The 27,269-nt window shown below is 35.6% G+C and overlaps 2 protein-coding genes across 2 annotated transcripts in view; both read right to left on the bottom strand.

Annotated features, from left to right (window-relative positions):
- Positions 1-27,269, bottom strand: part of LOC133529575 (ubiquitin-like domain-containing CTD phosphatase 1) — a 275,695-nt gene that overhangs the window by 79,390 nt on the left and 169,036 nt on the right. The window lies entirely within an intron of this gene.
- The window catches only part of LOC133529664 (uncharacterized), a 149,140-nt gene that overhangs the window by 61,172 nt on the left and 60,699 nt on the right, over positions 1-27,269 (bottom strand). Inside the window, exon 2 of the mRNA XM_061867433.1 lies at positions 20,853-21,218. Within this exon, the coding sequence (XP_061723417.1) occupies positions 20,853-21,171 (319 nt within the window). The 5' untranslated portion in view covers positions 21,172-21,218. The remainder of the gene's footprint in view (positions 1-20,852; positions 21,219-27,269) is intronic.

The raw sequence follows: 27,269 nt of genomic DNA, 5'->3' as shown, positions 1-27,269 counted from the left end.
GGTGATGATGGCGGGATCGGCTTGAAGCTGCACGGTTGTGCGCATTTCTGTGCGTCCATGCCGAAACGTCGATGGTAATGGCAGTACGGCAGTGGTGAGTTTCTTGGGCTACGCGGTCTTCGATCTTGCGATTGAGAGTTGTTACGGGTACGTGATGGAAATCGTCTGCTTGAGCGGCTGTAGCGTTGATTGTAGTTTTCACGCGGTCTCGAGCGAAGCTCGGCGACTTCGAGTGAGAGTCTTCTTATTTCGCCGATGAGGTATTGCGTGTCGAGAGCTGACGCAGTTGGTTGAGGTAGTGGCGGTGGTAACGAAGGTGGTATGACGGCGGGAGGAGCGACTGCGGCGATTTGGTTCGATGATGATGGCGTGTGCTCCATCATTTTGTCGGCGAGCAGCGCGAGGTCCTCGAGCGTAGTTTTGATCTGGAACGCTTCTTGCTTGATTTCTTCTGCTCAGTCGGTGGTCACCACTGTGGTGATGTAGGTACCATGTAGGCAGGTATCAGAAGGTTCTTGGAGTGAAAGACGTTTTTAGCTATGTACAAGATTGAATGAATTTATTTACAAAAATGCGCGTAATTTATACAAAATTAGAGAAATGTAAGAAAGAGATCTATATACAGGAAAGAGCGTGATGAATAATAGTAGCCGCGCGGGACGCGCGGGGTGAGGTGCGCGGGCGCGAGGTTGCGGCGCGTGGCCGCGGCATTCGCGCGCGCCTATAAAATAAAGCGAGCCAACGTTCCCGTCCTTTTCTCGGCCGGCCTCCGTAGGGTGCACATCGTGTCGTCGGTGCGCCGTGTCCCGCTCCGCCGCTTGACACTCGCTGGTAGAAGACACGAAGAGGATGCTGCAGGCTCCGCATATGCATAAACTGCCCTTGTCAGGGCAACATAAAACTGCTCTTGTTAGAGCAAACGTCACCGTTTCTCTGCTTAACCGCAGAGTGTCAATCGATCGATCTATAAACTGTTCTTATCAGAACAATTTCACTGTTTCTATAACGGACACGACGTCGGTCGATGTATATGTTTAAGTATGTATATATGTCCCCACAATATTGAGGTTTCTAATATCATTTTTTTTCTAAACTGAATAGTTTGCGCGAGAGACACTTCCAAAGTGGTAAACAGTGTGCCCCCCCCCCCCCCCCGTAACTTCTAAAATAACAGAATGAAAAATCTAAAAAAAATATATGATATACAATGCCATGCAAACTTCCACCGAAAATTGGTTCGAACGAGATCTAGTAAGTAGTTTTTTTTAATACGTCATAAAAATTAAAAAAAAATTTTTTTCATCAAACCCATACTTGTGGGGTATCTAAGGATAGGACTTCAAAAATGATATTTAGGTTTCTAATATCATTTTTTTTCTAAACTGGATAGTTTGCGCGAGAGAGACTTCCAAAGTGAAAAAAGTGTGTGGGGGGGGACACCTGTAACTTCTAAAATAACGGAATGAAAAATCTAAAAAAAATATATGATATACATTACCATGCAAACTTCCAACGAAAATTAGTTTGAACCAGATCTAGTAAGTAGTTTTTTTAATACGTCATAAATGGTACGGAACCCTTCATGGGCGAGTCCGACTCGCTCTTGGCCGCTTTTATATTTTAGAAACGAAGTATTTCATACTAGCTTGCATTTTCGTCTGTGTGAAATAATAAATAAATATTTGGGGACAATCTTGCACAGATCGACCTAGCCCCAAACTAAGCAAAGCTTGTACCATGGGTACTAAGTAGGCGACGATATACTTACTTATATCTAGATAAATATATACTTATATACATAGATACCACCCAAAACTGAGGAACAAATATCTGTACTCATCACAAAATAAAACGCTCTTAACGGGATTCAAACCCAGGAACATGGGCTTTATAGACAGGGTCACTACCCACTAGGCCAGACCGGTCAACCGGTCGTAAATGATGATGATGACTGATAAACTTACCAAATTATATCTAAATCGGTTCAGCAGTTTACGCGTGAAGACATAACATATAAACAAAGTTATTTTCGCATTAATGATATTAATAGGGATTTACAAAACATAAAACAAGTAAACAACTCATTAACCCATTATTTATATCTAGAAAATATATTACTTTTTAAGTTATATACAGGTTGTAGGTACACTAACTACGTGCACCGCGCAAGCGGCGCGCGGCTGATCAAGACAATGTATGAATGGTTTAGATTTGCCGCTTGCCGCACCGCGCGCCGCCTGCCTAGTCCGCCACCTAATGGCCAACACATGTACCCACGATGCGACGTCGTGAAACGATACGGCGTTGTATCTCGGGGCCAACACACATACCCACGGTACGACGTTGTATCCACGATTCGACATCGTATCGCGGGTGTGTGCGTTGGCCCTAATAGACAAGCATAGGTATGTATGTCGACGGCATGCGGGTCTAATTTACGACCAAAATATCTTAACTTCCACTGAAAATGTGGTTTTTTCATCAGCTGTGCTGAAATGCCGCAATTTATGGAAATGGGTTCGTTTACTAGTAAATTATGTTTTAATGTTCTAGATAACAACAGGTGTGCACGTATGTAATGATCTATGTCTAGGACAGGGATCCAACTTAGAGATAACATAAATATGCCAGAATTAGGTTTACAATTTCACCTAGTGTTAGCGCAACACTACCATGCTCTCGCCAGACAGAAAATGAATATGGAAGTTAACTGTAGTTAAAATAAATAATTTTATACCTTGCACTTAATATACACCGTGGGCCTATTAAACACAACAGATTTTAAAGGTGTATACTTGACCGCATTAAGAGACTAAAATCTCATACAAGGTTTCCTGAAATTGGTCTTGTTTTAGAGATAATGTCAATTTTTGGAAAAAATTGTTTCATTAAAGGCCTGATTTAGTTAAATTATGTTTTATCCATTTCTAACAAATACATAAGTCAAAGTCAGATAAAAACAAACGATTCATACTTAATTCAGGCCAGTAACGCGTTTATGAATAATGCCATTAGTTAAAAGCGGTGTGTGTGTGTGTGTGTGTGTGTGTGTGTGTGTGTGTGTGTGTGTGTGTGTGTGTGCCTGTGCCTGTGCGTGTGCGTGTGCGTGTGCGTGTGCGTGTGCGTGTGCGTGTGCGTGTGCGTGGGCGTGCGCGTGCGTGTGCGTTTGCGTGTCTGTGTGCGTGTGCGTGTGCGTGTGCGTGTGTTTAGCTTTTTAGTCCCTTGTGATTTGGTTTAGACATAAACGTACCTAATGACCAGTGTTGGCCGGACGTTAATTAGAATTGAAAATTCCATTACAAATTAGACCGTAAACTATAATCATCCGTTACGGTTCAATTTATAATGGTTAATTTTCAATATTTTCAATTCTAATTAACGTAAGGCCAACAATACTACTGACAGACATTAAAGTTTGAAAAGAAACTAGCATTTTTTATCTGTAAATAAATAAATATTTATTCGTTGTATTGTTTTTTTTCTTTTCATCAAGATGTAAAAAGGAAAACGCAAATTTTTTTTGCCGAATTTGACCAAAACTCATATAATATTTTTTGCTTCTTATGACCCCAGGAATGTGTGATTAAAATCTGTCGGGTGTAATCGGCTCACTGCGTATAGCTGGCAATCGTTATGACAGTTCGAAAATAGGAGCTGATTTGACGTATGAGTCAACATTCCAATTTATGGAAGGTAGAGGCAAGGAACATAAACTCCATATATCAAAAATTGTCCGACAAAAAACCATAAATAGGTGGCGCTACAATACCTAGAATACTTGAGAAAAAAATCTAATTATAGACGCATTTCACTCCGTCAATAACGCATACATTCTTACCTACTCTAGCGCTACTCTGGAGAGATTTGGAACTATTATTTATAGCTGACAGCTGGACACTTTCGCAACAGTTCTGCCTAAGGAGATTTTGTTCCTTGCCTCTACCTTCCGTATTCCAATTGCTTCGACTATGGCTACCTGGAGTCAAAGGAATTCAAAGCGAGCACCATCATTCGTTAGGTACATGGAAATGGGCGAAGTTCTTGATTGGATGCAGTAAGAGGGCAATTGCACAAAAGATCCCAACGGATCGAAGAGTATCATTCAGACTACTTAGGCTCCTCAAACCAAAGAGAATTTGAAATAGAGGTATTTGTATTGTCAAAGAAAACTTTGTAGCCACATAAATTGACTGCCATCTTTCGACGCATGATCAAAACTTTTAGAACGCCATTTCGCCACGCGATATGTGTTAAATTTGTTAATTATCAAAAAGTGGCGCCATCTTACCGGGCACAACCTAAAGGTTATGGAGCCATCGCGCGAAACGATGCTGCCATACCTTTGACCTTTGATCTATTAGATGGCGCCACTTTTTATCAAATCAATATTTAACAAATTGAACACATATCAGTAAGAGAATAAGGATCAAAGTCAAATGGCATTCTAAAAGTTTTAACCATGTGTCGAAAGATGGCAGTAAATGTATTGTGGCTACAAAATTTTCTTTGACAATGCACCTCTATTTCAAATTCTTTTTGCCTTAAACATATAAAAAGTAATGGCGTGATGGTCAGAAGAAGGGCCTCCTCCATATCTCCATATCGACCCTCCAGTTTTGCACTCTGAGTTGATTTCGGCCGCATCTCGGTGGGCCTCCAGTCAGGGTTATGTCAACGATCGAAACACGGGGCTGATTATTTGTGATTACCTCATAAGTTGGGGTTTTCCCCGTGTTACAAACAGTAAGGACGTTCCGTATACCCAAAGGGTCAAACGGGACCCTATTACTGAGACTCCGCTGTCCGTCCGTCTGTCACCAGGCTGTATCTCATGGACCGTGGTAGTTAGCCAATTGAAATTTCTACAGATTATGTATTTCTGTTGCCGCTATAACAACAAATACTAAAAACAGAATAAAATAAACATTTCTTTCCAATCTCGAGGTTCTCATCCAATCACCGAAGTTAAGCAACGTCGGGCGGGGTCAGTGCTTGGATGGGTGACCGTTATTATAGATAATGGTACGGAAACCTTCCTATGCGAGTCCGACTCGCACTTGGTCGGTTTTTAATTTCCATCAAAAAACACATACGTCTGAAATGATTAAAACGGACATTCGACGTGATTTAGCATAGCATAACATGTTCGAAGTTTGATTCAAAGCCGACCGTTAATTGCCAGAGTTTCGTTTAATAAATCAATCTCCCTGGAAATCGGCGCGTTCCGTTTTAAGCAGACTTTGAAGTCACGGCTGTTAAAATTCTGTTGAACCATGTTGAATTAATTGGTTAAGCTATTTTTGGACTATTTCATAATATAAAACGACAATGCGTGTTGAATTTCTTTGACTTATAAACGTATAAGTATGGCTAAAACTGTTTTATTAACCGACTTCAAAAAAGGAGAAGGTTGTCAAATCGACCGTATTTTACAAACAACATTAAAGTCGCTAGAGACCGCATACTAATGTCACTGTGACAAGGTACTAAATGGGTCACAAATTAAATCTTTTGACAGTAATATGAGGAATTGACTGCTTACCATCAGGCGGGCCGTATGCTTGCTTGCCACCGTCGTGGTATAAAAAAATAATTGAGGTAAATCTTCAAATCTTTATGGAATCAGATCTAGACCATAAAACTTGAAACGTACTCGAAGAGCAAAACTGTTTAGTGGCATGACTATTTGACTATTTTATACACAACACCGAATCTTGCAAAATGCTGCTTATAACAAAAACTTTAAACTTACAACAAACTTAATATTTTTTAACAAAATAAATATTTTAATACAACAGAAAAACCGACTTCAAAACGGATAAAATAAAATATTATCCCTTTTAGGTATATGAGTTAGGGCCACTTGCACCATCCCAATTACCCGGGGTTAACCAGTTAAACCTGGAGTTACCATGGTTACCAGTATAATTTGACACTGGATTAACGGGTTAACCCCGGGTTAGTGGGATGGTGTAAGTGGACCTTAGTAAATTAGGTAAATGTTTGAAGTCGGTAACTCTTTATTGACTTTCGCCCCAAAACATTTCTTTTATATTTAAATGAATTTAAATGCTGCGAAGATACGCCCTGTTGCTTGTATGAATCTTTTATATAAGATAAAAGTATGTATAGACAGTTTTTTTTTGCAGGGACAGCTTATGCGTTGTCAGCATTTCGCGTGCCCACAGAAGCTCTAACGCATGGCTCGCTCCTGAGTTGTCTCCCGGTTGTGAGTGTGATGTAAACACGTTCCTTAAGCGCCTCTGTTTACTTACCCCATAATCGCCATATACGGCACCCTCCTTTATGCGTAGCCTAACACGCACTTGGCCGTTTTTTAATCCTTTTAATTAACATTTAGGGCCTGATAATTAATTCATCTCCGAAAGCTATAAAGAGTTATTTTTTTAGCTTCAAAATCAATTATGAAGTAACTTTAATTACATTCTCAATTCGTTTTATGACTTCAGTTTTAAGGATCAGTTTACTGGAAAACGTGATAAATTATTTGCTATACCTAAATAGAAAAAAGAAACGATTTGCTTTGCTTCTAATGTCCAAAACTTTTAATTGATATTTTTTCTTAGATTCTTTATTAATTTATCGGAAACTAGTTACAGCATCGCTTTGCGCAACTATTTTACTAAAAATAAATTTGTTACTTAAATTATCTGCATAATCAGTTTCTTGAAAACAATTTAGCAAAAAAATTGTTCATCAACTTGGCTGAAGCTTAAAAGGGTTATAAATTATAGTGGTACCAAAAAGTAGTTTTCGTCAAAGATTGTATCGGCACCTGTACATTTTTAGACAGTCAAACTATATCTACTTATTAACACTATTCTACGAATTAAAATTGAATAAAGTGGCGTTTTTTTCTTACAAAGATTCTAAGGTTTTTCAGTCTATGTCTTCAGATTAGCTTAGTATAATCAGTTTGGATTTCACGGGCTTAGAGCGTTTTCACAATGTCCGATCCGATATCGGCTGTTGGAAGGACGTAAATTGTAAAATATGTGTTTCTTTGTGTTTATTTATGCATTTTCTAAATCATGGTTACTAAAAAACAATATATAACGCAAAAAAGACGGACTTCATGCCATATGGCACTCTCCTGCAGCTTTTTTTGTCATGAACACCTTTAGACATCCGATATCGGAAGGTGCTGCCGACAGTTTTAGCTATGTCGGACGATATTTTTTGTTTGTGTGCGTGCATATGTAGCAATATGTTTCTAGTAGTGTGCGTGATCTGAAATGACCGAAAGGGATAGACTTATGTATCTTTTAATATTGTTTGTCCTTGTCTATTGTAGGATCCTACATCCGATATAGGATCGGAAAATGTGAAAACGCTCTTATAATTCCCAGTCTTTGGATTTGGATAGGCTTATGGGGTTATAGATCCAACACGTATAGGCCCTTTGGAGAGCTTTGTATCATTATTAACTAGTAGTGTAGGAAATAAAGGTAGTGGACCCCGCAGTAACTCCTCTGCCAGAAAAAACTTTACAGTATGATAAAGTATCAATAAATAAAAAGTATTGTCTTAATTTCCAAAGAATAATAATAATAGGATTTAAGTAAATACCTAAAGTATTAAATCGTTAATATCTTTTTACGGAAAAATGTTCCGTTCAAACTTTCTTCACCAGACATATTCATGTAACGTATTACAACAATATATGAAATATCCAAAAAAATATCCCAGCAGAAATACCAATATTAATAAAATATAATTTTTGGACGTGTCTTGGACCGGAAAATTACTCCGTCAAATTTTTTCACTGGAATGCCATTTTATTGCCGTTTTATAGCTACAAAATGAAAATCTAAAAAAAAATCCATGTAACTATACTATTTTCAGAAATTGCCTTTTTACTCGCTATGAAAAATTTCTCTATCCATTTTATTTATTGAATTAAGATCACAGTTTTGTTTCCATCCAACTATAAAAACATCCAAAAAAATAACGAGCGTATTAAAAACTTAACATATCGGGAGCAGTGTGTAGGGAGCGGGGTGCGGGAGCGGTACCGGCCGCCGCCAGCGCGCGCGCCGCGCCTACCCGGCGGTGGCAGCTTGCTTCTTCTCTATTCATTCGCGTATCGCCTAGGTGCATAGGTTACTGTTTTAAAAAATATTTCTACTTGTTTCTTTTTTGACCTGCCTAATGCCTGCCTGTCTGTGTAGTACCTACCGTAAGTATAGTCTCTATCGTACCTACAAATGAAGTAGGTAGGTTATGCGATGTGTCTAATTTAAATATTTATATTCTTAAATTCAATTTATTCAATTCGAGTCGTACGTATTAGGCCACCAAACGAAGGAAAAAAACGGGGAAATAATTCGTGTATAAGCGAATTTTGGCATAGTTGTAGATAAAGGTACCTTACATAACATACTGAAAGTACTGATAGATGGGGGTGGCGCTATTGTGTACGGGGGAGGGAGGGTTTAAATGTCCCTTTTTTAGTTTATCTTAAATAACTCGTGAACGGTGGCCCATATCAAAAAATGATCTATCACGCAAATCATCTATATAACATTTCCTACAAGAAAAATTCAGTACACTTTTTACTAGGATCAATATTTAAAAAGATATTAAAGCGGGAAAATTAATTAAAATCAATTTTCTGGTCCATTTCTCTATATTTTCGTAAACGGTGGCAATTAGCAAAAAACGCTGTAAAATGTAAATAATCTACACAAACCTTCTACAAAAAAGATTCAGTACACTTTGTGAAAGGATCAATATTTAAAAAGATATTAAAAAGGGAAAGTTAATAAAACCAATTCTAAGGTTCATTTTCTTTAGTTTTCGTAAATAATTTGTAAAGTATGACCCATAGCAAAAAAAAGTCTTATACATAAGTAAGTAACATAAAATTTTCTATAAGAAATATCTAGCACACTTTTCGCTAGGATGAATATTTAAAAAGATACTAAAGCGGGAATGTTAATAATAATCAATTTTAAAAACCCTTTTTAGTTTTCGTAAGTAACTCGTAAACGGTAGCCCGTAGCAAAACACGTTCTTACACATAAAGAATGCACATAATATTTCCTACAAAAAATAATTCGATCACTTTTCTCTAGGATCAATATTTAAGAAGATATTATAGGGGGTAAATCAATTCATAGGTACTTTTTTTAGTTGTTCGTAAATAACTCTTAAACGGTGCTCCAGTGCAATAAGAATGTTAAACATAAATACTTAACCTAAAAATTTTGTGGAAAAAAGATTTTTTAAACTTTTTCTTTAGGATCAATATTATTGAGATATTAAACGGCGAAAGTTAATTTTAATCAATTCTGCACATTATTTGTGTTTCTCGCTTTAAAAGCTTAATAAATATTGATCTTAGGGAAAAGTGTTCCGCATGTATTTTGTAAAAAAAAATATTATAATTGTTTATATACACATATATATTTTTTGCTATAGGTCATACTTTACAAATTATTTACGAAAAACTAAAAAAAGAGACCTGAGGATTCATTCTAAGTAACTTTGCTCCTCTTTGACTAAAAAACCGGACAAGTGCGAGTCGGACTCGCCCACCGAGGGTTCCGTACTTTTTAGTATTTGTTGTTATAGCGGCAACAGAAATACATATAAATATTTCTGTCATAGCATGCCAAACTATAATTCTAAACGTAACCAGCGACAATGATATCGCTTGGAGCGCACGTGAGACAATTGCATCGACGCGGCTGCTAGCTTTAAATGGCCCTTTTTTAGTTTATCTTAAATAACTCGTAAACGGTGGCCCATATCAAAAAATGTTCTGTCACGCAAATCATCTAAATAAAATTTCGTACAAGAAAAATTCAGTCCACTTTTTTACTAGGATCAATATTTAAAAATATATTAAAGCGGGAAAGTTAATTAAAATCAATTTTATGGTCCATTTTTCTATATTTTCGTAAACGGTGGCAATTAGCAAAAAACGCTGTAAAATATAAATGATCTACACAAAACTTTCTACAAAAAAGATTCAGTACCCTTTGTGAAAGGATCAATATTTAAAAAGATATTAAAGAGGGAAAGTTAATAAAACCAATTCTAAGGTTCCTTTTCTTTAGTTTTCGTAAATAATTTCTAAAATATGACCCATAGCAAAAAAATGTCTCATACATAAATAAGTAACATAAAATTTTCTATAAGAAATATGTAGCACACTTTTCGCTAGGATGAATATTTAAAAAGATACTAAAGCGGGAATGTTAATAATAATCAATTTTAAAAACCCTTTTTAGTTTTCGTAAGTAACTCGTAAACGGTAGCCCGTAGCAAAACACGTTCAAACATTATTTATGTTTTACATAAAATTTTCTAGAAAAAAGATTTCTATTCCTTTTTCTTTAGGATCAATATTATTGAGATATTAAACCGCGAAAGTTAATTTTAATCAATTCTGCACATTATTTGTGTTTCTCGCTTTAAAACCTTAATAAATATTGATCTTAGGGAAAAATGTTCCACATGTCTTTTGTAGAAAAACTAAAAAAGAGACCTGAGGATTCATTGTAAGTAACTTTGCCCCTCTGACTAAAAAAACCCAACAAGTGCGAGTCGGACTCGCCCACCGAGGGTTCCCTACTTTTTAGTATTTGTTGTTATAGCGGCAACAGAAATACATCATCTGTGAAAATTTCAACTGTATACCACGGTTCATGAGATACAGCCTGGTGACAGACGGACGGACGGACAGCGGAGTTTTACCCTTTGGGTACGAACCCTAAAAAGGACCTGGAAACTGATTATAATGAATTTTAATATCTCATTAAATATTGATCCTAGCGAAAAAATTTACGGAACTTTTGTTGTACAAAATTACATTTCTATTATTACTGTATAAAGAACTTTTTGCATTGGGCCACTGTTTACGAGTTATTTACGAAAAACAAAAAAATTAGGGACTTGTAAATTGTTTGTCATTTACTTTCCCCCTTTAATATTGTTTTAAATATTGAGCCTGGAGAAAAGTGTTTTGTATGTTTTTTGTAGGAAATATTATGTTAATTATTTATGTATAAGAACCTGTTTTGTTATGAGCTGCCATTTAAGAGTTATTTACGAAAAACTAAGAAGAGACTTTAAAATTGATTAGTATTAATATTCCCGCTTTAGTATCTTTTTAAATGTTGATCCTAGCGAAAAGTTTCATATATCTTTCTTGTAAAAAAAATTATGGTTAATATTTATGTATGACAGATTTTTTGCTATGGATCATACTTTACAAATTATTTACGAAAAACGAAAGAAAAGGAACCTTAGAATTGATTTTAATTGACTTTCCCCCTTTAATATCTTTTTAAATATTGATACTTTCAAAAAGTTTACTGAATCTTTTTTGTAAAAAAAAATGTGTAAATTATTTACGTTTAACAAGGTTTTTGCTATTTACGGGTTATTCACGAAAATATAGTAAAATGGACCATAAAATTGATTTTAATTAACTTTCCCGCTTTAATATTTTTTAAATGTTGATCCTAGCGAAAAAGTGCACTGAATCTTTCGATTAGGCAATTTTATATATATTTTTTACGTTAAAGAACATTTTTTGCTATGGGCCACCGTTTACGAGATATTTAAGAAAAACTGAAAAAGGGGACCTTTAAAGTTTTAAGATATCGCAATTTATTAACGATAAGCATACAATAAATAGGTAATCTTTATTACGTGGCAAAAATTCTAGAACCTAGTTGTTTTTGACGTCGGTTGTTATTAACGTCTTTAGCGTGATATTATTCGGTACAAAGAAAACGCAAAAATCACTAAATGTAGTCTAAAGACTCACACATCAGTGACAACGACAACTCCCTTCTTAAGTGTGGACTGCGGGTCACGCGGTCGGGTCGTACTAGTAGCACAAGGACACTAATCTGCACTTAACTGCTAAAGGAAGACGGTACATTATTGCGTAACCGCGGGATGGATTTATCTTCGCTTCAAAAATTTCGGTGTTCTGGATGATATTTCTTTTGGATATTTTCAATTTAAGTGTATACGTGACTACTTAGTATATATTTAAAAAGAATACAGACTGAGAAATTTTCCACTCTCAGTTTTTAATAGTTGTAAAATACATAAATTTGGGTATGTATTTTTTTTGGATATTCTTACCCACTACGCCAAATTATATTCTAAGATCATATAAGAAGAAAAAAATGACAGAGCAATTTTCCGATGAAAATGAGCGTCAAAAAAAGGAATTATCATTAAAAAAAAATCACATGTTTGACAAAATTTTTAGATTTTTTTCTAATATTACATACTGATACAAATAACTTAATTGGTAAAATAATTTTGGACAGAGGAATTACTCGGTTAAAAATATAAACAGATTTATATTTTTACGTATAAATACCTAACTTAGAAGTGTTTTTTTTTTTTGGATATTTTTATGTTAGTTTCGACTCATACTATACAATAACCAAGCAAAATTTCATCGACTGAAAAATTAATGCATGGGTCTCCATACAACAACTTGCTTCATTTCCTACACTATAGGACATAACTTAATCGCGTAAGTATAATTATGCCCTACCTCACTTTTCATATGTCGTAGTTTAGGGACATATCCGGGTCAGATTAAATTTGCAAGATTTTCGTTTAGAAGATTGCGGGGCAGATGAAACTAAATAAAGTGTTTATTTAATAGAAGACATGAAAAACAAAGATTTCTTAACTGAAAAAATTGTTTACTTACAGTAGCCCTAGTGTAAATAAATTCGATTTTGAAACGTGACGTACGCGTTTGCGTTTAGTCTCATTTTGTATTGGATTTAGAAAGAGCGCGCCAAGCGGGACGTTTTGGAAACTCAAAGTCCTATACAAAATGAGACTTAACGCAAACGCGTTCGTCACGTTATGATGTCGATACAATTTACACTAGGGGTACTGTTATGTAACGATGTATAATTTTTGAAAAATTTCGTATTGATTAATATATTGCGTAGTCATCACTTGTGACAGTTGAGACGTCGCGTCAGTAAGTGCGTTTTAAATAAAAACAAAGTAGTGATGATACATTGCGTGCTAAATTATTTTGTAAGGGAAGATCAAAGCCGAAAATCTATCACTACACCTCATAAAAAAAGTCCCGCGCCGCGTCTGTCGGTCTATGTGTATGTTCGCGAGAAACTCAAAAACATTTTTTACAGAACATTTTTTCATGCGGTTTTCAAGTTTCAGTATTACGATTCTTGGGGAAGTATACTAAACCGGGGCGGGTCACTAGTTTTTAATAAAACATAAGTATAATTCAAGTCGTTCAGGATGACGCGCAGATTTGTCAAATCTAACCTTTAACAACATGACATTACGAGTCATTGGCACGCGTCGCTGTATGTTGTGTGTGAGTTAATTCATTAGGGCCTATACTACCTTGATAAATCCCATCCCATCCTCGTCGCCACTGATAAATATGGGATAGGACCGGACCACAGACAGCCGTTAGCGGACTGGCATATATTTAAACAACTAACAGCGTGTGGACGCAGCCTCACGCACACATATGTAACATACCTAACTACTCGTGGAATATGTGATCGTATCAAACATACACGCTGTATAAAGTAGCGTACAGCGTCATTAAATTAGCGGATATATATGTGAGCTTGAGAAGGAGAACTTTGGAATCCAGTTACTTCAGAACTCGTTAAACTAAAATGCTTCATGTTAAACTTTTAAAGACGGCAGCGGGCCACTTAAACTGTAAGCTTTCATGTCATGACATGACAATTAAGTACATATACAGTGTTTTATATGAATAATATATGTTGTAAATGTAAGTCCTGTCCGTCCTCGGAATACCCAACTGGCGTGAAGTGGCGCAGGATAGGGCAGAATGGTGCTCTCCTGTGTCAGAGGCCAAGATCCTGTTTGGGTCACTGAGCCAGTGAAGTAGTAGTAGTAGTAAATATAGGTGATGTTTTTATTTATTTAGGTGTAAGTATTTGATATTTGCAAGGCACTTTTCCGTGAAATCGGACTAGTGCCAACAAGACCTAGTTCCCCTCTGGGTTAATTTGGATGGCAGTCGCTTTCGTAAAAACAAGTGCCTACGTCAATTCTTCGGATTAGTTGCCAAGCGGACCCTAGGCTCCAATGAGCTGTGGCAAAAAGCCGGGACAACGCCAGTAATAAGATATTTCTAAATTTTGATCCGAGTTGAATGGCTTTCAGTCAAGGAACGTCGGCCATAAAAATTCGGTTACTACTTTATTTCCAGCCAAGTATCTACTGTAATAATACTTATCTCATCAAAAACATACATGTGAAATGAAAGCCAAGTTCAATATTTTAGGAATATGCGTTGTTGACTTAGCTGGCAAAAGAATTGAGATCTATATGGGTGCCAAGTTCTATTTCACTTGAGATGTACCTACCTAATTAAAGTTCAGGATTAGACTTGGCTTGATTTAACGTACAGGCTATTTATTATATTTACCTATATTACTTTTCTAAAAATTAGTTCGTTATTCGTTGGTATAAAAACTAGCCAGTTAGAAGCAAAATTTCAACTTGCTAGGTCATTTGGAAGTGGGTTAGGTTTTGATGGTAAGTCAGTCAGTCAGTGAGAAAAATCCCACTTTTGAGATATTTAAATTGTTTCATAATAACCGGTTGAGCTATAATTATGAAATTTGGGCTTCTAGTTAGTCTTAATAAATTAACCAAATTTCATACGTTTACCTATATTCATTACATTTTGCGTTACGTAGGCGTCAAAAGTGTCTCCAAATGGTTCGTGTAATGTAATAGAATAGCACACGGCGGCTGCGTCGCCAGTTTTCTTCTTTTGACTTTGCTAGATACAGTGACGTCAGTGACTTCCTTCCATCCTGATTTATCTCACGCTTTAACGCTAAGACCGAGCTACAATTATGCCGTCTACAAACCTTAGGAGAAATAGACCTTAACTCTTTTGCTTAGAGAACACTTTCCTTTAAAACCATTGGACAACATCATAAAGAGTTTTTACAGAGCACTGAAATAATCAGAGTAACAGCTTTTTAGGTACAAGTGAAGGAAGTAGCTTATTTATATTGTCAGTAATGTCCAAAAAAATATTTTAATCGAAAGATCATTACGATGAAAACGAAAGTTTTGGTTTTCATTTCAATGCCAATCGATTCTGTTACCTATCAGTATCTAATCTGCACATACAAACCTGTATATTGAATAATAATTGTCATTAACAGTAGGGCTAGGCGATGATTAGTTTTTAAGGGGTTTTTAATGTGTTCTTTTCTACTCTAGTAGTTTTTATCGATTAAATGACTGCCAGTTAGATCGAAATCAACTCCATAAGAAGCGCGTTCTTAGGAACATTCATACAATATTATGCAACTGTTGTTTTTTTTCTGACATGTAGGCAAAGATCTACAAACCAATATTTACTTTGATTTTATTTATTATTTTAGGTTTTTACTACTGTCTTAGAACATTTTTTGAGTGCAACGGTACAAAATTAGGTTTTAAAATTCTCGGGCCTGTCTTTATAAAACTCAACTTCGTTTTGTTTTGTAACTTCTGCCCTTGAATTTTAAGAACCCTTACTATGTATCTATTGCACAAAATACTTACCTATGTTAGGTTTCACTTTAAATGTACCTAAGGATTTTATGTTAAGTAATTTTACCTTGCACAAATGCGATTTTCACAAAGAGAATCCAAGAATATTCAGTAGGTATTTTCCGTATAAAGCTGTTACTCTGTTCAAATCAATTTCTGTGACTCTTCGCAGAATATTTATTTCAGTTCTTCAGTACATTACAGCGATTACTTGCTTTGACTTTTACGTCTCTTATGCAGTGTTAAAAGTGACATTATTACCCTGTCAAGCAAATACAAAGCTTAATACATTGAATTAAAGTCTTTATTATGTGCCAGATTGTATTTACGGTGTATAATTAGGGCAAACTGTGGTTTCCTTAGGCGGTTGTTTTGTTAATGTGATTTGAGCTTTAATGACGGCTAATAAGGTGGATTTTGTTTGTAAGTCGCATTTGTTTCGTGGGAGTCGACATGTGGCGCGAATGGTCACCTATTAAGCTTTGTAATTTGGGTGGCGTGAATGACAGCGGTTATATAAGCGGAACGGAATGAATCACAGTTTAAGGTAAGGTAATTATCGGTTTCATATATTATTTAGCACCCATATTATTGGCGTTATTTTCTATTACTGTTATCATGTAACCATGGAGTACAAATGTTGTCTTGTTCACTAAAACTAGCAACAATACGTATAAAACAAGTCCGTTCTACAGGATATTGGAATGTAAATATATATCCTATGCATACCTACTTCGTATTAATTAAGGCTGCTTCTACCACTGTTTGTTACAAATAAAATTTAGGCTTGTTCGAAAGTAAGTTGTTGAGTTGTTACAAACAGAACAATACGCTAATAGCGTTTAGACGCTTCAGCGATCGCCGATCGTAACCTAAGTTGAAAAATAGATTTAGCTTATATATATTTATGTTTTATACAACGTCGGTAACAAACACGGCCCGTGATGGTGACCTATGGACGCCTGCAACTTCAGAGAAGCTACTGCTACATGCGCGTTGCCGACGATAAAAATAACATCCAAAAATTTATCAAGAAAATGCCACTGTCAATTCGTTACCCATTTTCTCAAACAAAATTACACTAGAGCGTTATGAAAATGGGTCACATGTCACATTGCATAGTCATTTCTAAGAGCACAATTAGATTATCATAAAAATTATTATGTATAAGGGATCCTATCTGACAGTAATCCTAAAATTATGATCATATTCGTATACATTGAATTTGTTAAATTACACCAGCATAGCGTTTGCCATTTTTCAATGACTCCTATATCTATGATCACATTTTTATGACAATGTAATTGCATCAATTGCAGCCTAACTACAATCATAATATATTTCGCTTACACTGGGCCCCCACCTTTTCCCCAGGCACAGTAACTGACAAATAAAATATAGGCTTGTTCGAAAGCAATTTGTCGAGTTGTAACAAACAGAACAATACGCCATTAGCGTTTAGACGCTCCAGCGATCGCCGATCGTAACTTTACTTGGAAACTAGGTCTAACTGGAAACTATTTGTAGTTTGTGGTAAAAAACAACCTAATACTTAATCGAATTCACACTGTCGTGAGTCATACTAACATTAACCAATTTTACGGTTTAATTCGTTTAACTCATGTATTTTCCAAATTATCTTAACTTATAACCTTATATGTCTGTTTGGATTATTATTTTTTTGATCTTGACAACTTATCCTTTTTTTATCATAAAGGAGGCAAATGAACAGACGGACGGGTTGACGGTAAGCAATTAGCTTTCCCATAAGGTGTCTATAGGGACTTTTTAGATGAGCACCCTTTTCTTGAAGGTTTGCAGGTTGTATTGGTCCGAAAAAACCGCAGTTCATTTCACAGTTTAGCTGTGCGAGTCAGGAAGTTTGTGGTAAAGATGGATATGTTGTCGAGTAGGACGATGACGGAAAGAAGAGGCAGGATCGGACAATTTCTCGGAGCACTCCAAGTGCCAAGGAGTCAAGCCAATCTGAAATAATACGCTGGCAGCCGACAATTCGAGTCGATCTTCGATGGATGCGATCCGGAAAGAGAAGCTGGTACTGGGGTGCCCCTGCATGGATTATATGACGAATTTTGTAAATTAGCATTTTATTGTAAGCAGGAGTTGTGCCCGTATATAAACTTAGATTTTTAGTTTAGTTTGATATAAAATCTCATTTTAATAAAATCCCAAATTCGATAATTGTTTAATAAGGAAAGTTTGTCGATCTTTATTCGCAACTCAGTAACTCTCAACTTACTCTAGAAGAGGTATTAAAGGATGACCTCGAACAAATTGGAGTAGAAATACAGTATAAACTTGACTCTCTATAACTCCGTCCGTCCGTCTGTCACCGGGCTCATGAACCGTGATAGTTAGCCAGTTGAAATTTCTACATTTTTTTTATTTCTGTTGCCGCTATAACAACAAATACTAAAAACAGAATAAAATAAATATTTCTTTCCAATCTCGAGGTTCTCATCCAATCACCGAAGTTTAGCAATGTCGGGCGGGGTCAGTACTTGGATGGGTGACCGTTTTTATTTACAGGAGGAATTGGACCGCCTGTTAAAGGCGCCGCCACTGTCTCTAAAACGACAGTGTTGAGAAATTTTTCGCATGATGATGATGATCGCATGATCGCATCGCATCGACATCAGGTAGAATATGGGAACATGAGAAGCGGACTCTCAACTCAAATTAACAATTCTTATTAGCGAACGAAAACTTACGCTTATCCATCGATAATTGACGCTGTTAACCGGTTGTATGTATTGTGATTGTACCATTACATATAGAATACTAACATAGATAATAAGATAATGAGCTATTATGTTACTAACCATGTATTTGTTATTTGAAATAAATGATTAATAATAATAATATAAATTACCGCCGAAAGAAAAAACAGAAAAAAAGAAAAAAAGGAAAAAGGAAAGGAAGGAGGTTGGAAGGAGAAAAGTAGGAAAGCAGACCCCGTCACAGTACGGGACAAACGCTAGGAGGATGATGATGATGATAAATTACCGCCGAATAACATGGTTTTGAATACGTAAACAAAGTTATAAACTTAAAAAAATATTCAGTCTTTTTTTGCATATCGACAGAGCATAATTATTTTTGTAAAATGAATCGCTAAGTTGTACTTATCTCTTATCAAAGTAATTACTTATTTGTTATCAAATATGCGGACATTCGTATGCGAAGTGCATTAAGCTTTTAGTTACTTTCAATATTATTTTAATAATAACGGCTTCATAGCAGTTGATACAGGTTTTTGGGCAGTAGGGACTTAACAGTTAATATGCCATACAAAAAGGGACCTCCCACAAAAAGGTTTACTTTGGGAACGTGACACACAAGGCAATAACCTATAAGTGTTATACATACATATAGCGCTGAATTTAAAGTTAAGTTATCAAACTTCTTAACTTTATCAGAAGTTTTAAAACATAGCGTCTCAAACCCGGCATTTTTTGGGATGCCCTGCAATCCTAAACCTGAAAGCATAAGGTCTACAGAATACGAAAAAAGTGAATATTCTTTTTTATTATATAATGATTTTAAGTATCAAAACTTTACGATAAAAACGTGTTAAAATTAGCATTTTGTATGAACCCACTACTTACTTAAACAATTTAATTTAACATTATCTTATACTGCAATCATTTCGGGTGGTCACAACAGTAAAATCATAAATACATTTTAATCACAGTCATGCCCAGCCAAAATGAACCTTATCATGTTTTAATATTTAAAACGTTATCAGGTCTTACAAATGTTTAAGCTCATTTTGTTTCGAACAGATGCTTAAGAAGAAGCCGCTATGGAGGTGGGAGTTGCCATATTATTTTCTAAATGTAGATTACTTTTTAATGATATCGCGGGATGCGGTTTTGTCATTTAGGATTTTGTGCGAACGTATTTTATTATAAGAAGTAGATGAGTGCTCGTATAGATACGTGACGTGCCTTGGCACTAATTGGAATCAGATTCGAAATCGCCATTATTTACGTGTATGTTCACTATTGGCGCGAAAATATTAATTGGGGGCCAAGATAACAATCGTTTGCAGGAGATGAAACGAAACGCTATCATTTCCATACATAATTTACGTTTATCTTAGTTTTGTTTCGTTTTCTGCAAACGATTGCCATCTTGGCTAGGCCCCCTGTACCATAAGGTACCTGTGTATATTTATGAATGCCACGAACAAAAAAAACGCAATTTGTTATATTTCTCTATGCGATTATTTTTCAAAGACCAGAGAAATCTTGAAAGTATAATACCAAAAGATAACCTTTCTAATTATTTATTATAATTTTATTTTTTGGCGCCTTTATTTTTTTTTAATTAGTAAAAGACGTTATCTTATGCAAGCTAAGTATAAAAAAATTGTAGGTAGAGATTAGTAGGCAATTCCGTATCTAATTACTTTATCCTATCTTTCAGCTCACAATGGTCAATAAAAATCAAATCTGTAAGAACGTAATGTGGTTTACAACGGTAAATCCTTATTTTTTTTAAAGTAGTCAAAACATTATTTACAACAAGTTTTAGATTACGCATGTAATTTTTAAGCGTGACTGCTTATATGCAATATACTTTCGTACAAAAATCAACAGTATTGAATTGACATAAGAGTTGTTGCGGTAAAGCGTAGTACACAAAAACTGATAACATTTTTGTTGAAACTTCGATAATTTTTAACTTAAAATGATAATTAGGAGTAAGAAGTGGTTTGTTCAGTACTTTTTGGAGTGCTACTTCAATTGTTTAAATTATTGCAATCCACGAAATCCTGGAAAGTGCGTTTGTGTGTTTATGGAAGTCTTCTATGGGTATGTAGACATATATGTAAGCATTTATCTATTACAACATATTGTCTAGGTATATCTTACATATAGTCTTCTAGTAACAAAAACCTTATTGTGTGATTGTTGTAAGATGTTGAATATTAATTTATTTATTTAAGCGACGAATCCTATCTACTACATTAGACACAATGTTTTATAATTAAAGATATTTATATTTTTAAATAATCGATATTTGTAAAGGAGCACGAAGACACGAGAATAATTCTTAGATATTAAGATAATAAGTATGTTTTACCTATTTAATAACCAAAGGGCGCTCTTAGAACTTTTTTAATGTTTCTTAATTTAAATATTTTGTGACGAGTGGCAGAAAAAAATGTAGGCAATTGCCCAGCAGTGGAACACAAATATAGGTTAACTAACCAAAAAAATAACATATTGGTTACTTACATAATTCCTTCCCCAGAACCCAAGTTTCCGGTTTGGAGTTGACCTCCACCAGCACCGTCGGCGTGCACACCAGCAGCACCATCAAATCCGCAATACTCAGGTTCACCAGAAAGATATTCGTCGAATTCCTCATATCCTTCGTCTTCAGTATCACTATCGGGACCATCACGTTCCCTATCACTCCTAAACACATGATCACTATGCAGAAACTCATAGACGTCGCTTTTATGTAATACGGTATTTCTGCATACTCCGTATAGTTCGATAGGTCCGTGGCGTTGAAGGTATCGTTGTTGGTGTCATGGTGTAGTGAAACCATGTAGTCTGCTCACATTTTAGAGGTTTTAGGTTATGATGGCATGGTACCTGGAAAGAAAAAAAAGAGATAGTTATGGCAAAATCTTTAAGCTTTCCGCCCCTTTCTAATGACAAAATAGTTTTCCTGACTATTTATGATTAGGTAGGGCATAAAAAAACTTTGTGCTAGTGTTATTCAAAGGCAGTAGCAATACTGGTGTTTCCGATGAACCGAATTTAACTTCATATTAAAGTATAAGCGGTACCTAAGTACTATAAAATGTTTGTAATCGATGCAGTGGCGGGGCAAGACCAAAATTTTATGTGGGCAAGGTACATTTAGCGAGGCCCTCTGGTGGCGCAAAAAATAATGAACATATTTATGTTGTGTCCGAGATATACTGAAGGGGCCTACTCATTTATTCGCGATTGACGGCCCAATATCGTCAAGTGAACTGGTAATCCCTTTTTTTGAGGCGCGAGGCCCCTCGGACAGGCCCCTAGAACAAGCTGTAGTAAGCGCCAGTAGCGCATACCGAGGGCCTACCGCGAAACACAAAAATCGAAATTTTGTTATCGGCCTATTTATGACTCTTGCATATTCGAGCGATAGAGAAGCTAATAACGAAATTGCGATATTCGCGTTTCGCGATAGGCTGTAACCAAACCGCCTTGATGAATCAATGTCATAGTGAAAACTTCTCAAAAAACTGCTTAAGGCACATTATGTCTAAGTTATTCTATGGTTTACTATATGTGCTAGTGCTGTGACAGAACATTGCGTGCCTCCTATTAAAAATCGAACACAAAAAACTACTGTGCTTAAAATATTATATTCATATTAATACAATAAACAAGGATAAAATTGGATCCATTCATCATAGCTTTTGACAGGATGATAAAAAATCCTTTTATTTCGTTAGTCGGGGTTTAGGATTCCGACACTGGACATTTATTGGACTTTAAATTTTGTAAGCAATACATATGTCATGGCCTGATCATAGATTTTGAGAATTTCATGATATGCAATCTTAGAATTGATCAGTTTGGTTAGTTGATGATGTGATGTGGTCAACCAATCATTTCATGAAATGAATGCCATATCATCAAATGATCAGTTCTAAAATCTGGTCACGACACATAAAGTTTCACACAAAGACTTTTAACCGAAATTTAACTAAAATTTTTTAATTTAACCTGCTATTATATAGGTACCTCAGATTTTGAAGAAAATAAGTTTTTTTTTTTGTTTTGTATAAGTTGATGTTCGGTGTCTGAAAACAAATAAGTAAACTTTGTTTTTCCTCTAAACTAAATAATATCATAATAACTAAAATAATAATTGACGAAACCTTCCTCATTTGGTCAATGGCCCTAACTTTAATAATGGTGCCTCATTTTTATTTTTATCTATTACTAGCATAAAATGTATTCAGATAACGTAAGACACAATATACATAAACATGAAGACTGTAAATATTATTAAAAAAATACTGCTGCCTTCAGTAGAGTGATGTGAAGAGGTAGTAGAAGAGAGGGGTCTACGGGGACTTTCAGTATATGATTCCTGCACCATCTTCACACTCAATAGCTTTAATGTGTCGTCTTGTGCCTCTGACTCTTATGGAGACAGCTCTAATTACGGAAATTTGGACTTTAACTTTCAGCCAGAAAATAATCCGAGTTAGTTTTATTGCACTTTACAAGCCAATATGTATGTATTCCAGGAGATAAGGCGGTTAATCGGGCTGACCGACTTCACCAATTTGTTGGATAACTTTGACTATTCAAACATTGATAGGATTAAAAGCCGAAGAAGTTACGTATACAAGGATTCAGAGGCAAGCGGGAAAAACAACACGTTAAGCAATTGAATAAACTATGACGTAGAAATTTTAAAGAAAATACAGTGTTTTTTATCATCCCAATAAACTAAATAACATTTTTGTATGTATAACAGTCAAATATCAATAAGGGTTAACCGGGGTTAAGTAGGTTAGTACCTAAACGACGATACTGACAGTCAAGCGGTGATTAAGTATTCTGTTGCCAAATGACTGCGAAACATTTCATGTACGATATTGTATAAGGATCTTATATAAAACTGGTTTATTATTTTTATCTACCAACTGATTAACTTGATATCAGCCGGATAATAACCAGTGACCCCTGTTGGTAAGATTGCACTCTATAAGCCAATACCGTTTCAATTAAACCTTGCGAGTCATCCCAGGAGGTACCCGTTAACAGGGCTGACCGAGATGACCGGACACGTGGTGCCCCAATTTTCTTAGATAACCAGCTTTTAATAACTGTATTAAGCGTATATAATAGTCCCGTTGGCCCATTGCGTATTAACTTCACGATTTATTCTTACTTTTGAAAGGCAACACGAGGCGAAGACATATTGGGGTAATGTTTGGAACATACCTACATTAATAATTTACAATCTGAAATCTGAACTTGGGATGTCACGTATTTTCGCATTCGTATATTCGCATCATTTTAAACATTCGCATTCGTATCAAATGAAGCGAATATTTCGCGAATGCGAATGTGCGAAGGTCGCGTCCTGTCTCGTCGACTCGCGTATGGGTAGTGCGCGCAAACTGTTTTCAAGTAATGCATTTTGACCAGTAGACAGCATTTCTCAACACTTTATAACATCCCGTTCTAAGGTTAGGTACATATGTTTTATGTACTAACAGGATATTTTTTTCTAATTAGGAATGATAATTACAACTATATATTCCCTAACATTCCTATTCGTATTCGGACTTTCGCATCCTGGACATTCGGATTTGCATTCGAGAATGTGAAGAATGCGACATTCGTGACATCCCTGATCTTCTGAATTCTTAAGTTTGTGACTATGTCTTGCTCTAAAGTAGTGATATCGGTATTCAGTTTAATAATAGATCAATTTGATTTATATTTCTGTGTCACGATTGCACCAACTCATAAATGCACTTACCGATATTTAATTAAAGACATAGTAGTAGCATAGACCTACGTCCATTAAGACTGGTCAATGTTGGCCCTATACATACAAATACTCTTTATTGAATACATCAATACATAAACAATACAATTATTATGGCAACTCAAGAAGAGGTTAACAACAGGCCGCGTAGCTGACGTTACAATCGTAGCGTAGCGTAGTCATCTCTCTCTATCACTCTTCCATGTTAGTGCGACTGTGACAGTTGCGTTTCGTTCGCCACGGAGCGTGAACGATATGCACGTTGGCTACGCGGGCAGGAGGTCTTAACTTTTTCGTCGTCACGTCAATGAAGTAATAAAGTGTCGTCAACGCCACGTCAAAAATTTCACGTATACAAATCTGACCAAAACCACGACTTGATATGAAGTCGTGTGGGGCATGAAATGTACTGACTTTATATCAAGTCAATGGCGGCGAAATGGTTAAAAGCGTATTGTGTAGTTTATATTGTCATGCAGATTAATTTATGGAAAATTAATTTAAGTCGCATCGCAATCGCATCTCGCCATCAATCAAATAAATAAATAAAAAGCTTTTGTTTCGGAGCAGACATCCATATTACAAAAACAGCAAATAATTAAAATTATATATAAAACCAAAATTATATTATTAATATAAATAAATAAATATATATAAAGCCAACATTATCAATTTTATTGAATTAAAATTAAAGTGTTTTTTTTTTCTAACTCTCGCTAAAGTAAGCATTCATGTTTTTCGTAATTTAATTTCCAGGGACGATGTTCGTATTACATTCAAAGAATAAAAACTCTTGACCAGTAAAAGTCAATATAAAATAGCTTTACGAACCCCGCCGTCTTTTTGTTGAGCAGAATATCAACTCGGCCAAACGTCGGCCATAAATCCTCAAGGCATTCTCTGCCAGTCAAGCTTGAAGCCTTGATCTTAGTTATCGCTGCATGAAAATTCCAATAAGCCAAGTCTGTTACAGTCCGAGGTCCGCTCAATAGAGCCCTTAGGAATGTTAATTAAAACTAAATCTAAAACTCGGGCAGCGTAGCTCATCGCGCACTATCCTTTTTAGGGGTGATGGGGTGAAGAAGTTTTACCAGCTTGAAAAGTTCGTAGGGTAGGGTGATAACTCTTTAGATGAAAAACTGCTTTTTTTATCAAATGAATGACACACGGCGAATCCAGTGACAGATTTCTGTTCTCAGAATTTGATTTTAAGGGCCTCCGCTAGCTGACGCGGACGCCCGCCGCGTGCGCACGCACGCGGGTGCTATTTGTAGGTGAAATCCGCCGCACGCGTCCGCTTCAGTTAGCGTTGCTCATATTTTCGTTAACCCGCTCGTCCGCTCCGTGCACCCGCGCCAGCTAGCGGAGGCCCTAAAAACACTAAAACATACGAACACATACAAAATATTAAATCTTCGTTGATTTTCATGCTATTTTACAAAGCTTCTTTTGTCATTACAACATTCTTATACTATAGTTCGTTTTTATTTAAATTGAAAAACGATGATTAAAGATCACTTACTATTAGTAATCAAAGCAAAATAATGTAAATAATCGTATATATGATTTATAATTGTCACATATTTGCTGTAACTTTTTTTTTTTAATTAAAAGACACATCAAAATCGCTTACCTCCTTTCTAATGCTAAAAAACGAACTATAAATGGTAGTTTTACATAGCAAACTATTTCTTGGGTCTTAAGTATTTTTTATATATTTCATATTTAGTAAAGTTCCACACATGTGAACTCTGCTCTCTAAACTGCAATCGTAAATCGAAAAACGCCAAACGAACGAAAAATTATGTGACTATTTTCATACATTAAGTATTTAGGTTTTATTGGCGTGTTCTACCAACGCTTGCCACCTTGGCTAGCCCTGTACACAAGAGTCATATTATTGTTTTCCCCAGCCCTCACATGCTGACCCAAATAGCTGAGAAATGTGATGTTAGTGGCATCTAGCTGCAATTATATTCCCAATTAACTGCGGTCTCGTAAAACAGGCCCATCATGTCACCCGTCACTGAGACGGTAACGTTATGTGCATTAGTAGATAGGTATCTACAGTATTCTACTTTAACGAACTAGCGAAAAGTAATTACGAATATAAAACAACTCAAACTTAGAACCGTCGGCCATAAATGCTCAAAGCATTCTCTGCCAGTCAATCATTAAAATAATTCGCCCCGATTCGAAGAATGATTAAGACACGTTTAAGATTTTGGAAAGATCGATACCTAAATGACATATCAAAATTGACGTTTTTTTCGATTTCACTGTGATCCCAATTAGATCTATCTACGGTATTTCTAACGTCAAAGTGACATTGGTTGCCCCAATCGAGCTGCTTCTGTCAATTACACGACATACAAATTATATCTAAATGAGAACTTATCTAAACCAGAACTTATCGTTATCCTAATTCATTCTTCGAGAGAACATCATTTAAATTTAAATTTAATGGGGTACATAAGTATACCACGTGATAGTCCATAAAAAAAGAGAAAACATTTTTCCACTTCTAAATATTTTCTATTCTCCATGATTTTTTAGTTTGTTATTGAAAAACAGCACTTAAACGTACAATGAAAAATTAGGTTCATAAAATTTCCTTTTTTATCTAAATTTGGAAAACAACAAATACTCGTAATATATTTTTTAAAGCGAAACCTATAAACCTATAATATTTATTCCGGGTGTGGCCTGTAACATGACTAAAAAATTAAACTGTAGGCTGTACTTCTCAAACTAAACAAATTTGCTCAGAAACTTTTAAAAATAACTTGTATATTGATTTTTAGAACGTTTTAAACTTTATTCTAAGATTCAATGTACTGCGAATTTTGTTAAGTTTAAAGTGTGACAAGAAACATCAATTTCACTGATGACAGTGTGCATTGAAGGTAATATTTATTTTGTATGAAAAATAGGAAGTCTAAACACTCCATCATTTTTAAAGTCGCTGAACAAATGTTGGTTAGTTTGAGGAGTATAGCCACACCCGGTATTATGCTGGAGTGATTTGTTAAGATTTAGTTAGTGGAAAATATTTCTCCTGAAATGGAATTTCATAAAAAAATATCGTTTACAGGATCGCAAAGTTATTCTTCCCGCCTGCCGCCTGTTGTCTGCCT

Source organism: Cydia pomonella, chromosome 21 (genome assembly GCF_033807575.1).
Source record: "Cydia pomonella isolate Wapato2018A chromosome 21, ilCydPomo1, whole genome shotgun sequence".
Taxonomy (NCBI): domain Eukaryota; kingdom Metazoa; phylum Arthropoda; class Insecta; order Lepidoptera; family Tortricidae; genus Cydia; species Cydia pomonella.
The sequence above is the reverse complement of the archived record's forward strand: the minus strand, read 5'-3'. Positions and strand labels throughout refer to the sequence as shown.